Source organism: Notolabrus celidotus, chromosome 23, assembly GCF_009762535.1.
Source record: "Notolabrus celidotus isolate fNotCel1 chromosome 23, fNotCel1.pri, whole genome shotgun sequence".
NCBI classification, from domain to species: domain Eukaryota; kingdom Metazoa; phylum Chordata; class Actinopteri; order Labriformes; family Labridae; genus Notolabrus; species Notolabrus celidotus.
This window is the reverse complement of record NC_048294.1, coordinates 11,443,090-11,460,684: the sequence shown is the minus strand read 5'-3', so window position 1 is coordinate 11,460,684 and position 17,595 is coordinate 11,443,090. Positions and strand designations below refer to the sequence as shown.

The 17,595-nt window shown below is 39.8% G+C and overlaps 1 protein-coding gene across 1 annotated transcript in view; it reads left to right on the top strand.

Moving 5' to 3' along the window:
* The first annotated feature begins 1,262 nt into the window (after window positions 1-1,262).
* Window positions 1,263-17,595, top strand: part of LOC117807708 (active breakpoint cluster region-related protein-like) — a 64,807-nt gene continuing 48,474 nt past the window's right edge. Inside the window, exons 1-14 of the mRNA XM_034677093.1 lie at window positions 1,263-1,379; window positions 1,615-1,701; window positions 1,794-1,863; window positions 4,729-4,800; window positions 6,285-6,357; window positions 6,442-6,506; window positions 6,605-6,739; window positions 6,839-6,983; window positions 10,382-10,511; window positions 10,629-10,754; window positions 10,854-11,052; window positions 13,697-13,801; window positions 15,038-15,124; window positions 15,452-15,514. Of these exons, the coding sequence (XP_034532984.1) occupies window positions 1,628-1,701; window positions 1,794-1,863; window positions 4,729-4,800; window positions 6,285-6,357; window positions 6,442-6,506; window positions 6,605-6,739; window positions 6,839-6,983; window positions 10,382-10,511; window positions 10,629-10,754; window positions 10,854-11,052; window positions 13,697-13,801; window positions 15,038-15,124; window positions 15,452-15,514 (1,344 nt within the window). The 5' untranslated portion in view covers window positions 1,263-1,379; window positions 1,615-1,627. The remainder of the gene's footprint in view (window positions 1,380-1,614; window positions 1,702-1,793; window positions 1,864-4,728; window positions 4,801-6,284; window positions 6,358-6,441; window positions 6,507-6,604; window positions 6,740-6,838; window positions 6,984-10,381; window positions 10,512-10,628; window positions 10,755-10,853; window positions 11,053-13,696; window positions 13,802-15,037; window positions 15,125-15,451; window positions 15,515-17,595) is intronic.

The window sequence follows — 17,595 nt, the reverse complement described above, 5'->3', positions numbered from 1 at the left end:
AGCCTCAACATCTTATTGGTCACCACAATTTCTTTATGGCTATTTTTGTGTTTATTGGCAATATGAATGGACATTTTTTCCAGGGAAAAACGACAATCATTATCAGTCAAGTTACATTTTGTTCATCTGGAATTTTTATTTTATTTTGGATATCACAAAAAAATTGTCACTCGTGAATATTATATTCCATTTCTAGCAGGTCTATCATGCTAAATACCACTTAATACTACATACTATACATTTCATGGATTGTAAAGAATAAAAATGTTAGCCAAGTACAAGTATGCTAAAAGCTACTAATTTACAGTTGTTTGAGTAAATGTTATTTGTTACTTTTCATCCCTGAATACAGATATCTATAATAAGTATTAGGTCTAGCAACTGCTTTTCATAGTCATGAACGGATGGAACTAGTAAAATATGTTAAAAACCCCATAATATAAAAAATAATTTTCATAGATTTTTCTATATTCCTTAGTTTGTATTTATCCTCATTTTTATCCTGTTCTTCAGTGGTGTACTCAGGCTGTTTGAGGGGCAGGGTTGAAAAAATAAAAAAAACGCACCTCCTTTAAAACACGTGGTACTCAGAGTTTAGGGTGGATTTGACTGCACAGAGGCAGCGTTAACAAGAGGGGGGTCTGGGGGAGAAAATTTGGAGTAACTAACACTTACTTCCTGCATTCTGGTTAATACTTATGTGACCATTAGTGCTGGAAATTGAATTATGAAAAAGGAAACAAATAACGATTTATTTATTTCTATATTATTTATTGTAGTACATAATCAACATAACAAAACATAACTATATGGATATCCAGAGGGCACTTTTAATCATTTTTTAATATTGCTGGGGCATCTAGAGGGTACTTTTTAATCAATTTAAACATTTTAGGGGCATCAAAAGGGAACTTTTTAATGTTTTTAACATTGGTGGGGTATCCAGAGGGCACTATTAATCATTTTTAACATTGTTGGGGCATCTAGAGGGCACTTTTCATTCATTTTCCACTTAAATGGCACCAGAGAATGCAATTTTTAATATTTTTAAATATATATATATATGTATGTATGTATGTATATATATATATATGTATGTATGTATGGTATATATATTAAACTTAGTACACCGCTGCTGTTGTTGATCTTAATATACCAGATCAGTCCAATTTTCACATATTTCTTTCACAATTATCACAATTAAAAAAAAAAAAAACAACAACCATGAAAAAACTGCATATCCCATGGTGCATTGCGGCTTGACAGTCTGCTTCCGGCTAACAGGGAGAAACATTCAGGTAAAACCACAGTGGGTCATTTGGAGAACCAGTCGGCCACAACTCAGACCCAGTGGACGTGTCATTGTATAATTTACAAAGGTACGTCCTTCATATTGATATTGTTGATATTTACTTTACAAGAATGATATTAGTTTATTGTTTCTCTGCGCAGAATCAAAGCTGACCAAGTTACAAAACCAGACAACGTCAGGACGCAGCTAGCTGCTAGCCTCCCTGTGGATATTTACTGTTTGCCTCCCTGTCTTGTATCCGTCTGAGTTTGATCCTTTGCCGGAGGCTTTGAAGATAAATAGTGTTTGTTTCTTTTCTTTAGAGCAAACTAAATCATGCTGCTTCGTAAAGTGAGCCAGTCTTCCGCGCTGTGCGGCGCCATTCTCAGGATTCCTCCCGTCCTATCTGGGTAAGAAAGGTTATGGATGTTATTGTGGATCATTTATCAGAAATATTAACACATGTAAATAAATCATCTGTATTATTGTGTTCTGGTTACAGAGGTCCTCGTCATGCAGGGGCTGTGGCTGCTGCACAACACGCTCGTCTCTACGCCAGCCAAGCTGCAGAGGTAACATTACACTTCATTACAATCCAGTTCAATAATCTGTACCCTGATTAAATGAGTTTACAGTCAGTGTGATGTTTGATACAGTCTTGGTGGTTGTAAGATATCATTGCTGAAGGAAGCTGATCGTCCTTGTCTGGCTCAGAGTTATATCAGTAGCTGGCTGACATAACACCGACTGCCTCTGCTGGAAGTGGGGGAAAGTTCACCGGTCACATGGTGTCCTAAAGGTGACACTGTGGAAGTGGGTGACAGGGTTATTTAGGAAAGGCAGTAAAAGGACATCTTTCGTGTTTACTCTCACTGATGTCTCTGCAGTGTTGTGTAAAAGATGATTTGATTCAATCCTTTTGGTTTATGTTACTACAAAGCTGCATTGTAAGGGTAGTGTAGAGCAGGATCCATGAGTTTGGGTGTTTTACCTTCATAAATTCCTGTTTCATGTTCACTGAGTTAGAGAAGCAGATGCTCTGTGGATGTTTCTACAATACTATAATCATAATGTATTAGGGATGTGAGGATACACTCAACCCACGATTCGATTCAAATCCTGATTTTTGGTTCACAATACGATTCACTCACAATTCTCGAATGATTTTCAAAAAAAGTAAATTGAACTCAAAATTTAAACAACTATTATTTTATTTCAATTCTCAGATATTGACAGTTGCAATATATATTTTTTCTCTTATCTTTCTTTGTAAACAAAGTAATCCTTTTTTATTTTTAAGGTGTGTTGTAACTCAAATAAAACCATAGCACACTTTTTTTTCTGTAACTTGCAAAAAGACTAAAAATGGCCGCACAAAAATACCAAAAATGGAAAGTGAGCGATTCCCAAATGAAAGTATTAAATACTAAAACAAATAAGTTAAATCTCTTGAAATTAGGGATGTAAATTTTGAGTATTTTCTGTGACAGATCTTTGAAAATGTTAACGATTGATTATCATTTAATCACAAAAAAAAGAACGTAAAAGTTTTCCATGTCAAAAATAATGCCAAATGCATTTTCCTTCATGACACAATGTATATTACTGACGGTATTAAACAGCTACAGATCATATTGAGGTGTTCAAAATGTTGAACACGCTGAATATCAACGTGAGGAGCAAGCTTATAAATAATCTTTGTGGACGCATGGTCGTATAGTGAAGACTAAGACTTCAAAATGTGGATTTACTGCAACAGGACAACTTATTTTAGACTCACAGTGTCCAGTTCTCTGTCTACTCGCTCTTATTGAGAAAAATAAGCATGTGAACGCGGTCAGGTGTCAGCCGGGAGCGCAACCGGGTCATAATCAGTCCAGCCTGTCACTCAGCCGCAGCCCCCAGCTGAGCGTTTCCGCTGTGTGCAGTCAGCTGATTCACATCAAACATGCTTTCCCTGGATGTGTGAAGTCCAATGAGCCTCTTTCATTTTAATGTGAATGTGGTGTATGTGATGGGGACACTGAGTACTCGGTGTGGATTGAAATGAAAACAGCTGGAGGGCTAAGGAGGCGAGAGTGGATAAAGATAAAAATCCAACAAGGACATCATGTCTTATTATGGAACATTGATAAATACATTGATATGATGGAGGCAACATGTCAATCTAAAAGATTTTTTGAAATCGATTAGAGCGAGTCAGGAATGATATATCAGGCTTTTATTAGCATATTGTTGTATGAGAGGTCTGTTTATTATCTGCTGACTCAAATGTAAAAGAGTGACTCAGCTATTTAATGAACCTTATCTTTAATATTATTCACAGGGCTTAATCCGCCAAAAACTTGTTGTCTTAGCCTCATAGGGCCGCCTAAGTCAAGTCAAATTTTATTTATATTGTACATTTTAAAACAACCGCCGTTGACCAAAGTGCTGTACAAGCTGAAAACACAATCAATAAAAACAAATAGTTAAAAATTTTAAAAAAAGCAAGATAAAAATGTTGGATGTCTCACTTAACGGGTGTTAACAGGCCTAAGGGTGGGGCATAATACTTTAGGCTAGCAACATTCTACAAACTGACCCAGATAAATCACACAAGCCACAACATTTATTATACACTGACAAACAAATAACTTTATGATTGAACACATATCAACAAAGGTCTGTATTAGCAAACACAGCAACACAACAGAAGCACACTCTCTTCTTCTGCTCCCTCTTTCCCTCTGCTTTACTAACACACACGCCTCCTCCTACCGTCTCTTTAACAGTTACTAAAGCAGTTATATTCAAACAAAACAAAGCAAGCAGAACACAATGTACAAACAATGTACTCACAAACAAGGACGTCTGCCAAACTCACGAGGCCACAAGTTACACAGACACACTTTTATCTCACGTCTTGCTCGTTCTACCTGCGGGGGAAAAAGTTGAAAGAAACATTGAGCTTACTTTAAGGTCACACAGCAAACCAGACTGCTGAGACTAATTCTTTATACTGATTTAGGCTACAAGTGAACATGATTCTAGGACTCTCCTTATTAAAAGTTGTCCCGGCATCACCTTTCACCTATTTGGAGCTTGGGATCAAATCATGTGCATCTTTTCAGGCGGGTGCCCTGGCTGGCATTGGAAACATTTTCAGTCATTGTTTCTCTTGCTTCAAACCTTGGACTCCAGTCACCCATGATGTTATTTATAGAACCAAACAGCACACTGTCTGAATCTGTTAACCTTTGTCCTGTAAGGTGTTCTTTTTTAGCTTGAGTTGAAACGTGTGTTTTCTTACCACATCCTTCGATCTGACCTGTTCCCGTCAGGTTGTCTATTCCAGCAGTGTCTGTATTCCTGCTGTGTCAGATTCCCCTGTTTTCTTCTCACTGATCACAGTTTGCTCTAAGTTTTTTTTAATCTGTTATTTCTTTCCTCTTTAGGCTGTGCTGGAGAAGCCTGCTGCCGTCGGCACTGAAACTGCAACCAAAGTGGAAAAGAAGGCTGTTGAGACTGTACGTTATGTCTCTATCTGTTATTGTAGTGTCATGGTTCACTTTATTGTCATTCAAGCATGTTAAAAACAGGAAGGAATGAAAGTGTTACTCAGGTTCAGCAGCGTAAAAGCGAAATAACAAGCTATTCACCTTATTTTTGGTGGTTGAACGGATGCAGGCAGTTAACAGACGCACTTCTGGTTCCTTGCTTCTGGTCAATGGTTAAATGGCAGTAGCATGACTAATTCAACGCCGATAGAGCAACAAATCTCTCGAAAGTGATGCCTTCGAGGAAAACGGGAATTATTTGTGCCGTCAGAGGATGTGACAACAGCTGGTACAAACGGAAAAGGCCAAGCCACACAACGACACACAATAGTCTGTCAGCTATGCCCTTCTTTGGGCAAAACCAAGCAGCAACCTCCGGTCTAAAAATAAGAGTCCAATGCAGAAGTGCTAAAAACTGCAGTTCATTGAGGATCCACTTGAGACTGGCTCCGGAAGTACCAGAAACCACATACACACTACTTCAAAGAAGACGATCTTTACAGCAGACACAAACATGTTTACAGCCTGGTACAAGAGACGAGTGTAGTCTGGATACGGGGGTGAATTTGTTTCTAACGCGATAATTTCGAAGGTATTGAGATTACGAGTCTTATAATGAGAGGCACAGCTGACTTGATTGACAGGCGGGAACACTGTAGCTGTTGGCTAGGAGGCTCAAAGCCCGCCTCTTTACCTCACAATCCCTTGACAGCAGAAAAATGGCTGCCGCCGACAATTGACCTCAAAACAGCGCTTCAGAAACAGATGGGTGACGTCACGGATACTATGTCCATTATTTATACAGTCTATGGGCAAAACTTGTAAGTTTAATACCTTCAAAAATAACACGTTATAAAAAAATCCATCCTTGGAACAGTGCGTGCCAATGGAGAAATTAGCTATCCAGACTACACTTGTCTTTTGTACCAGGCTGTAAACATGTTTATTTCTGCTGTAAAGATCAGCTTTTTTGAATGGGTGACCAGAAGTTGCCGCTTGGTCACAACCATAGACTGTAAATTATTATATTATATTATATTATACTATATTATATTATATTATATTATATTATATTATATTATATTATATTATATTATATATTCGATTATTCTTTATTAGAGTGCTATCTATTATTCTATATACAGTCTATGTTCACTCCCATGTTAGATCACATTGATTGATGTCTTTATAGGGATTCAAGCAGCAAGCTAAAACATCTTAAGTTTACAGGTGAGGTTTTTTTACCTCCAGTAGCACAGTGGAGCTGTTTTCCACAATTCTGTCCCCACTGAACTTGTGAAACAAATGTAAACAATGTAGATGAAAGAGCGTAGTATACTTTGAGGGTGCAAACGTTACTCCTCTGTTTTCCTTTCCACGAGGGAACTCTCCAGGCGATCATTTGCATGCTCTGTTTGCCCAAGCGTGACTATGTTTGACCTTGTCTCTCACAGGAATCCAAATCTTATGCTGTCAACCTTTTCAAAGGACAGATTCAGACTGCTCAAGTGTTTCCCTACCCCTCAGGTAAATCAGATGAGATGATGTAATGTTATGAAACTTGACACAAAGAAGTGATGTAGATAACTTTTCCTCTTGTCTTTGTCAAAGTGATGAATGAGGAGCAGGAACAGTTTCTCCGGGAGCTTGTGGGGCCTGTCAACAAATTCTTCGAGGTGATTTCAAACTTCTGTGAAACTTTGTCAATCTGAAAGTCCACTTCCTTCCTGTATCCATCATCGTGACCTTGTACGCTGTGTGTTTCTTCTCCCAGGAGGTGAATGACCCCGCTAAGAACGATGCTTTGGAGAAAGTAGAGGATCACACCATGGAGGGGCTGAAGGAGATGGGTGCCTTTGGCTTGCAGGTGCCCCCCGACCTGGGCGGCCTCGGCCTCTCAAACACACAGGTACCTTTTACTTAATCAGATTCATCTTTCCACTCTTTAATATTTACTGAAAATTGAGCTTTGCTGAATCTGATTTGATCAAATTCTCCCCTGCTACAGTACGCCCGGCTTGTCGAGATCGTTGGAAGTCACGATCTGGGCGTTGGCATCACTCTGGGTGCCCACCAGTCCATCGGCTTCAAGGGTATCCTGCTCTTCGGGAACACAGCCCAGAGGGAGAAGTATCTGCCTAAGCTTGCCACAGGTAAGAAGAACAGTACTTGAAGTTGTCAAACTTTTGATTTATGTGCATCTTCAGGAGTTTACTGCAGCTCAGTGATCAATAGAAACCAGGACTAGAAGAGTAAAACACGTCAGGATTTGTTTTAGAGGGAGGCGGGGTGTAGGACTTGTTGCAGCACATGAAGATGTCAGATGTGGTTAAAGCCATCCTGGAACTGGAAGGCCACGTGTAAAGAAGAAGGGAAAACCACTCCAAAGTTACTTGTTCACTCTTTCCTCACAGCGCAAAGTTTTAACCTGTCAGATGAGGAGGAGGAGATGACCTTAGAGGCAGGACGGGATGTGCAAATATCTTTGCTGGTCTTAAAATTATGATTCTCCTTCTTCAACCTCAGATGTTTTTATATATCCTGTTACAGACCTGCCAACACTCCTGATTTAGGCGGGAGTCTACCGCTTTATAACTTATTCTCCCGCTGTACACCCAAGTTTTTATTTGTCCAGACAATCTCCCCATTTCACGTTGATGTCCATCAAATGAGTGTCCCTCAACTTATTTTTTTTTCTTCAATTTTCTTTTGATTTAAGTTCAAGATAGATTTTTACAGCACATTCTCAAATGAGCACTTTTTTTCACAAGAAAAAACAAAGGACAAACAGAAATACAACAAACAAAGAAAACACAACAGTCCATGTGTAGCAGTGAACTAAGGGAGTTACAGTACAGCTGTAGATCTTTACCTGAAATCTGTTCTATTGGGGTTAATGAACTCAATCCATCCTTTCCAACATTTATCAAAAACATCCCTTTTGTAGCCTCAGAGTAAACGTTAGTTTTTCCATTACAAAATTGTCATACATCACATTAAACCAATCTACTAATGCAGGTGAATCCTGACTTAACCACTTTTTCTTTATGGCTTTTTTGCTTGCCAGCAGCATTACTCTAAACATGTACACTCTGGAAAAGCCGATAAGTTGAGGTGGCATCTTGCCAAGATACAATACTGGAAAACATAAATCAATCTTGATTTTTAAAACTTGTTCAATGCTATCTCCGATTGACTTCCAGTAATTTTCAATCTCTGAACAATCCCAAAACACATGAAAGTGGTTTGCTCTCAGCGTCCCACACCCTCTCCAGCATGCTGTCTGCCCCTCTGAATGTTTTTGTACAGGTGCTATAAAGAACCTAACCAAGTACGTCCAATTGTACTCTCTCCATGACAGGGAGTTAGTTGACTTCCATTGCTTGGCATTTAAATCCTCCCACTCCTCCATCAAGATTGCAAAGTTACCCTCACGTTCCCATTTCTCCTTCATGTAGGATGTACTCCTTAACTTCCGGAGGCCTTTGTATAGCTTAGAGATAGTGTTGAGACTTGGCCTGGATTTGATCCCTCAACTTCTTTTTCAAGAAGTCCTCTACTTGAGCCTTGTATTCAAACACCAAAAAACGTCCACCCCTCCTCTCCCTGTAGATGGTTTAATCCAAAAGAGGCTGCATGACATGGTTTCTGACAGCAGGTAAACACAGACACACAGACACACGGGTAGATCTGTGACACCGGTAGCCAAAGTGTTCATAAGACAAGTTGTTATGAGTTCAACAAACTTCTGCACAGTTTAAATATTTGATCCATCCCTCATTAAAGTGGGTTAGCCCTGTTCTTATAGCTAACTTAAGTTGTGACGTGCAATAACGCAGCATCCTCTTTAAAGTTCATGAGGAGAGATTAGAGCTGTGTGAATCTGATGACAGCAGTGTGAGTCCTGACAGCAGAGGCTGAGGATGCAGAGGTTACTGTGGGTCAGATAACATTTAGCTGTAGGTAATAAATATGATTTAAAGGACCCAGATTAATGACTTTAAAAAGCACATAGAGATGTAGATTCATGTTACAGAGACTCCTTCAGTGAAATAATACTAGAATGGTATTAACATTAAAATATGGTGTCAACACAAACCTACCTGGAACATATGTGTGTTACTCCTCACTGCAGTGGTTCACTCTACTCTCACTCTTCAACATGTTTATGAATTTTGTCATATTTTTAAGATGTGGATTTTTCAAATGTTGTATGTTTGCATTGCAATGTTTTAGTGCTAACCCTTGAATTAAGAGACATTTAAAGCATTCAACTTACATATCCGTTTATTAAATGTATTAATCTGCAGTTCAGGGTCATACATGGACGGGGTTGCTAGGTATAGGCTGATTGTACGATACTCAAGAAAATCTCCCTATTTTTCACTGTCCAATGTTGGCAGGTATGCTGTTACATGTCACTCTTCAGGGTCCGCACCAACCTTAGTCTGAGTCTGACTTTTGCAGAAAAAGGAGTTTTGTGCATATGTGAATACAGTATCTCACAAAAGTGAGTACACCCCTCACATTTCTTCTAAAGATGATGCACAAGAAAGCCTGCAAACAATTTGGTAAAGACAAGCAGACTAAGAACATGGATTACTGGAACCATGTCTTGTGGTCTGATGAGACCAAGATAAATCTATTTGGTTCAGATGGTGTCAAGCGTGTGGGGCAGACAGGTGAGGAGTACAAAGACAAGTGTGTCTTGCCTACAGTCAAGCATGGTGGTGGGAGTGTCATGGTCTGGGGCTGCATGAGTGCTGCCGGCACTGGGGAGCTACAGTTCATTGAGGGAACCATGAATGCCAACATGTACTGTGACACACTGAAGCAGAGCATGATCCCCTCCCTTCAATAACTGGGCCACAGGGCAGTATTCCAACATGATAATGACCCCAGACACACCTCCAAGACGGACCCTGCCTTGCTAAAGAAGCTGAGGGTAAAGGTGATGGAGTGGCCAAGCATGTCTCCAGACCTAAACCCTATTGAGCATCTGTGGGGCATCCTCAAACGGAAGGTGGAGGAGCACAAGGTCTCTAACATCCACCAGCTCTGTGATATTGTCATGGAGGAGTGGAAGAGGATTCCAGTGACAACCTGTGAAGTTCTGGTGAACTCCATGCCCAAGAGGGTGAATGCAGTGCTAGAAAATAATGGTGGCCACACAAAATATTGACACTTTGAGCCCAATTTAGACATTTTCAATTAGGGGTGTACTCACTTTTGTTGTTAGTGGTTTAGACATTAATGGCTGTGTTTTGAGTTATTTTGAGGGGACAGTACATTTACACTGTTAAACAAGCTGTACACTGACTACTTTACTCTGTATCCAAGTGTCATTTCTGCAGAGTTGTCCCATGAAAAGATATAATTAAATATGTGCAGAAATGTGAGGGGTGTACTAACTTTTGTGAGATACTGTACATCTACAACCTCCTGTGGGATTAGGTCCAATGTCGCTTGTTGATTTGTGGTCAGGATCAGTTATTTGTTGGAAAAAAATTCAACTTTTGTTTCATACTTTGTTTCTATCTTCTCTCTCCAGGAGAGACGATTGCCGCTTTCTGTCTCACTGAGCCGGCCAGTGGCTCTGATGCCGCCTCCATCCGGTCCACAGCAGTCGAGTCACCCTGTGGGAAGTTCTTCACTCTCAGTGGCAGCAAGATCTGGATCAGGTCAGGACACTGAATTACAGCATGCACAATCAGGATGTTTTTAGTTTCACCACAAGGGGGCAGCGTAGTGTAGTTTAACATGTTTTAAAAATCTGCTGCCTCTTTTTCTCCATCCAGCAATGGAGGTATCGCTGAAATCTTCACAGTGTTCGCCAAGACACCCATGAAGGATCCAAAGACAGGCGAGATGAAGGACAAGATCTCCGCCTTCATTGTGGAAAGGAGCTTCGGAGGAGTGACACAGTTAGCACTCATAATAACTCTTAATCACCTTCTGGACTCATTTTCAATCACTTTATTTGACCACATCATCACCTTCACCCCGTCTTCTTCCCCCCGCAGTGGCCCTCCTGAGAAGAAGATGGGCATCAAGGCATCCAACACAGCCGAGGTGTATTTCGACAACGTCCGCGTGCCTGCAGACTGCCTCCTGGGCGAGCTGGGCGGGGGCTTCAAGGTGGCCATGAACATCCTGAACAATGGGCGTTTCGGCATGGCGGCGGCTCTCTCCGGCACCATGAAGGGTGTCATCTCTAAAGCTGTGAGTGAACTATCCCACGGTGTCAGCAATGTGGACGGCGGTTGTGAAGTGTGAAGATGAGCTGCACACCTCTCTGTGTGCTTCTATTCCACATCTGCTGCCGCTCTTGCGCGTGTGTGACACCCCACTTTCAATCATATGTTTCCACGGATGTGGGTTCATGGGAAATTCCCTGTCTTGTAGCTACCTCTGCTTTTGTCTGTTGGCTGCTACCTGCCAAGGTCAGTGGTGTCAAATATTGAACTTTGCAAACTGAGTTCAAAATATGAGTTTTATAATTTCAGAATCAAACCAAGGGCATGAGGCCTACAATCACTCCCAGGGTTCAGCTTGTTATACTCATACTGTTGCACAAGCAGAGGTTTACAGGGAAAGACTGACAGAGCTGCTGTGATGAGAAATGATTCAACCTATTTCATATGTTGTGTGTTTATTTGCAGCACCACAAGAATAAAGCAAACAGGTTTCGGCTTTATGTGCAGGAAGTCAGTTAAAACTCACTTTTCGAAAAGTAACGTGACGCAGTTGGCCTAGTGGTTCAAGCACGAGCCCCATATATGGAGGCTGTGGTCTTTGTCACAGTGGCCATGGTTTCGACTGCCAGCCACAGCGATTTCCTGCATGTATTCCCCACGCTTCCTGTCTCTTCAGCAGTCCTATCAAACAAAAAAGTAGCATTCAATCCTGTGATTCAATCCTGTGATTCAATCCTCTCCATACAAAGATCAGGGTTTCAACACGTCCTGGAAAACCTGGAAAACCTGGAAAACAGTTGACCAGTTTTCCAGTACTGGAAAACACCTGGGAAAATCACGTATTGTCCTGGAAAATTACTCCAACATGACTGCGTGCGACCTGACACAATTAGAAAAACACCTCCTCATTCATTGAAAGCTGAGTGTACGCTGTGCAGGAAAAGACAGCCTCACAGACCACTCCAGTTGTTTGACTTTTTTCACGTCTTTTCTCCCTCACTTGGTCATAACCATGCATTCACAGAAAACTGAGGTTTATTGTTTATTTTTTATGGTACTTTAACCTTGTGGAGTGCTCTTTTGATTCAAAGACTCATATATTGAAGTTAAAGAGTGACTAGAAGAGTCGGGCAGAGAGCTTGGGGGTCTGTGTCTCACAACTTTCCCTGCAGGCTGCAAATGAAACAAAAAGAGCAACACAGCTGCACAGAAACTGCACGTTGTAGACATCGCTGATCACAACAGACATCGGTGCGATTTTTTTCATGGTTTACGGTAACTCAAATAAACATTTTTAAAGCAATTATATTTTTAGCTTGAGGTGAGTTGAGAAACATTTGTGGCCATTTTGTCATTCAGTTCTATTTAGGTCAATTAATGCAATGATCCTCTGATTATTATTATTATCATTATTATTATTATTATTATTATTATTATTATTATTATTACTATTATTATTATTACTATAAATATGATTATTATCATTATTACTATTATTATAAATATTATTATTATTATTATTATTTATTTCAGTAAGGCAGTTTCCAGATTCCTTTGCTGGTGCTTTTGTTTTTACTTCACTAATTTTTATATGTTTTGAGAAAAGAGAAACCTGAGATGAGAGTTGCCCATCATTGTTACTTGGTAATATAGGAACTAAATTTAGACTGATGTACCAGCTTGATCATCGCTGAAAATGTCCTGGAAAAGAGTGGGAACCCTGAAAGATGCAAAAACTAAATAGTTACAAAACTAAGACCTCTGTACGAGATTTTCTCTTAGTGCTTGAGTGAAATAAAATGCAAAAAATGTGGATCATAATTTCCCGAAGCTGCAAGCAAAGATGTCAAACATCTTGTCTCGTCCCGAAGTAACAACAACAAATGGGAAACAGAGAACCTTTACATCGGAGGAGCTGTAACCGGCAAATGTTTGGTGGTTAACTCAATTCATATTTTGGGTGTGAGATGTGTGATACCAAAAGTCGTCATGCAACATCCTGCCAAACTTAGGACCAGACAAGAAACCACAAAGAAGTCTGTCCTGTATTATGATCGTTTTATTACAAAGCTTCAACAATCATTCTTTTTTCCCCCCATCTTCTTTCTTGATAAAAATGCAAATGTAGTCTTGTTTCTTTTGTTAGGACAATGCATATTAAGACACATTTTAGCTGTATGCATCAAAGTAAATATGCTGGAATATATTTTTGTAACACTACAGATGCAGATCCACGGACAGTTAGGTGGTTTTGCTCTTTTTAAATGGAGACGTGCAGTGAGGGGGTTTTACCACTGAGTCAGTGTTTTTGTTTGTTGATTTGCTGTGTTTTTTTCTGGTGTGTGTAAAACAACACGTCTTCAGTGGTCTCCTGTGGTAATAACAGTGTTCTAACGCAGCAGTCTAATAGTAATAAGCTCAGTTTTAATGTCAACGTGTTAACTTTGTGGTCACACGTGCGCAGCTTCTACCTCAGTGCCTCCAGCTTGCCACAGCACAGCAGAGCTTCTTCTTAACAAGAGAAACAAACAGTAACCCTTCAACAGGAACAGAAAACAACACGGTTGAAGTTTGAGGAAGTCTCCTGGTTTCATGCTGTCTGGGTCTGTTACTACAAACTCTTCTGTGATAGAGTGACCGCCATTTTTTTGCTCTCTGTTCTTTCTTAGGTGGATCATGCAGTGAACAGAACTCAGTTCGGGGACAAGATCCACAAGTATGGAGCGATCCAGGAGAAGATCGCTCGCATGATCATGCTGCAGTATGTGACTGAGGTGGGCGATTTCATCCACACTGACACACATATAAATCTGATTAATGAGGTGTTAAAGCTCTGGTTGGTGGTCAGATTTAGAGACACTTTTTTGTTATACTGGTTAGATAAGGTATGATAAGATAATCTTTTATTCTTCCCACAACAGGGAAATGTAAGTGTTACAGCAGCAGTAGACGGTGCAAAACACTATAAAGCAAACAAGAGCAGATATAGCAATCATTAAAAAGTTATTAGCAATTAAAGTTAAAGAAGTAGAAATAAACATATCTTAAGAAGTATATACACAACTAAATAAGTACATTTACAAATATTTACAAAACCAGTAACGCAGTGAAAAATGTGCAGACTTGTAGCATAGTATAAAACAGAAGAGTAGAAAAGACGTATTGCACATGTAAGAAAAGAGGGATGAGTACTTATTGCACGTTAAAGGTGCCATATCATGCAAAATCGACTTTTTCATGTTTTTCATGGACATTTAGTAAGTCCTACAGAAATGTAGATGTATTGTAGCGTCAGTCCGGACGCTGTAGGGATGACGAGCCAATTCGTGAACACGTTGAGTTTTAATAACCGGTCACTGTCGGCCGTGATCACGCCAACCAACAAAGCAACAATCAATGTTTGAATGAATGAAGAACTTCTCCTCTTGTCTCTCCTCTCTCCCACTCGCACACTCTACACCTCTCCTGATGCCTTCACTGACTGTCAACACTGTAGGAATTAAGAACATCTACACTGAACAGGTTTAACAAACAGTAGAGCTGTTACAGTATTACATGTGTTAGAACTTTTCCCCTGATATCCTGTCACTGGTACTACTGGATAATGCTAGAATGATAGTTGTGAGTACTAACAGCAGCCATGTTTATTTGTGTTTTTAACTTTCACTATGATAATGTTTTGGTGAGGACCGGTTTTGAATCAGTCATCATCACATGGTCGCAAGTCAGCGGCGCTCGTGCATGTGAGCGGGGGGGGGGGGGGGGGCGTTGTTTTGGAGGAGCTCTGAGGGAGGAGGGGAGGGGTTAGACGGGGGTCCTGAGGAAATGTTACATTCAAATTCATGATAGTTTTCTGAGACTGCCAACCCCAGTTTTAAGGCCTGATCATAGATATTTGTATCCTGCCTTATCATTTCCTGGTTATCAGTTACTGGTGCTGACGGTTTCCGCAGCACTGAACAAGATATGAGAAAATATTGCTGACTTCACTTCTTCTTTCTTTTTTGCAGTCGATGGCTTACATGATCAGCGGCAACATGGACAGCGGAGCGACTGAGTTCCAAATAGAGGCTGCTATCAGCAAGATCTTTGCCTCTGTAAGAACATGAATTACTCAAAAGTGTCTCACAACAGCCTCCTACATCCCTTTTAGGAAATTCAGCAATGCCTTTTTCTTGTAATCAACCTTTTTGGACTGTAATTAATAAGTTATAACACGAGTTTGTGATCAGGAAAAATCAACACCCATTTCATAATGTTTACAATCTCCCTGAGTCTGAATGACTGAACCCTTGAGGTTGTAAATATAGGAAGTAGACGTCTCCAGGCTCTTTGCTGACCTAACATGACTTGAAAACGTTTTCAGGAGGGGAAAAAGCTCACCTGATGTGTGTTCTCTCTTTTTTGTTTTCAAATCATGACAGGAAGCAGCCTGGACAGTGACCGACGAGTGTGTTCAGGTCATGGGTGGTATGGGTTTCATGAAGGTGAGTTTAACTGCCTGTTAAAGACAAAAACTGTAAAAGAAAAAAGACTCCAAAAGTTTAACAATATCTGTTATCCCCTGCTGGAATTTTAAGTAAAGAATATTTCTTATTTCACTGCCTGAAAACGACATTTTATAATGGCAATATAATTGTTTTGTGGCTCACCTAAGGCAAAAGTTGATGTTTACACTGCTAAAAATTGACTCAGCCCAGGAACTCTTAAAGAACACAGAAACATGAAAAACATTCTTACTCTAAGAACCAGCATCAAAACAGTTGACACCATACTTCCTGATTCGAAAAGCATACCTCCTTTTGGGTATAGAACAGCCTGGGTTTTTGCTGCAGGAACCTTTTCAGGAACTATTTCAGGAACTTTTATATTGATTTTAACCTCAAGACCATGAGTCAAAACAGTTCCTGGAACCTTTCTCCTTTTCCACACAATTACGTCCCCCCTCTTGTTTTTTGATACCTTAAGTCCCTACCAGGAACTTTTCATATCCCTTTAGAAATTTCAAATTGTCACACACAGTCTTAACAGTTCCTTGGTCAACTGAATGTTCTCACCACAGGAGCTTTAACATAAGTTGGAGCCATGTTTAAAATTTAAAAATCTTAACTAGTTCTACAGAGTTCCTAAATTAAGTAAAAGGTCCCTGGGTTTGATTTGCATGGCTTGACACTTCCATTAGGAAGAATCCTGCAACTCATTTAGACATTTACATATAAACACAACCAGCTCCTTTAAATGCTAGCAGGTTTAAAAAGTTGGACCGAGAGTTGGAGTTTTGTAGTTTTTTGTGAGTCTAAAGTACGGTGGCCCTGAAGGACAAAACAAATTTACAAAAGATGAAACACTTTTACAAAGTTTGAGACAAATTTCCATATTGGAAAACATTTTTACACTTTATAAAACGAAATTACATTCGCTAATCAATTTTACCAGGAACAAAACAAATCCACATTTAAGGAAACAAATTTACAAAATCAAAAAAAAACTTTTACAAGTGGGAGAACACTTTTACCATTCCTGAAACAAATTTACATTTATTTTTTACGGAAAGGGAATGTACCAAATACTGGAAGTGATCTGGTACCAAACGGAGTACCAGTACCAAGCGTCGCTCTGCTTGGTTTCTCTCCATCCAAACCAAGCGGCAACCTCTGGTCTCAAAGTATGAAGCCCATGCGGAAGTTGTTATAAACTGCAGTTCAACGAGAATCTGCTTGAGGCTGGCTGCAGAAACACCGGAAACCACATAGACACCAATATTTGCAGCATTGATAAACATGTTTACAGCCTGGTTCAAAAAACGCCTTGGCTCTACGTAGCTAATCTCTCTATCTGCACACACTGTACGGGGGGTGAATTTTTTTCTAGTGCGACGTTTCAGAAGATATTAAGATTACAAGTTTTTGCCCAAATAAGGACATGACTGAAGTGACTCTCAGCAGGAACACAAAGCTGTTGGCTAGGAGGCTCAAACTCCGCCTCTTTACCTCACACTCTGCCTGGTTTAGTTCCACATTTCCAATATGGCTGCTGCCGTCGATTGGCTTAAAAACAGCGTTCAGGAACAGATGGGTGACGTCACGGATACTACATCCATATTTTATACAGTCTATGATCCAAACCCCTCACTCGATCACTCCCGGATCCCTTCCAGTATTTGGTACATTCCCTTTCCGTTCAAAATAAATGTAAATTTGTTTCAGGAATGGTAAAAGTGTTTCGCTGTTTGTAAAATTGTCTCATCGCTTGTAAAAGTGTTTTTTGATTTTGTAGATTTGTTTCCTTAAATGTAAAAATGTTTTCCAAAATGTAAATTTTTCTCTAGCTTTGTAAAAGTGTTTTATCTTCTCTGAATTGGTTTTGTCCTTCAGGGCCACCGTACCAAAGTGAGAAAAAAGTGTTTTTTAGTTTTTAAGCTATTGTCTGAGCTTTTAGTTCCTGGTTGCATCAACTTTAATAAACAACTCTCTGTATCTACACTATTAGCACATTGCCTAGACTCTGTTTTAACAGTAATCACTGACTTGAACTCAACATGTTACAATGTCATGATGTATATCTTAAA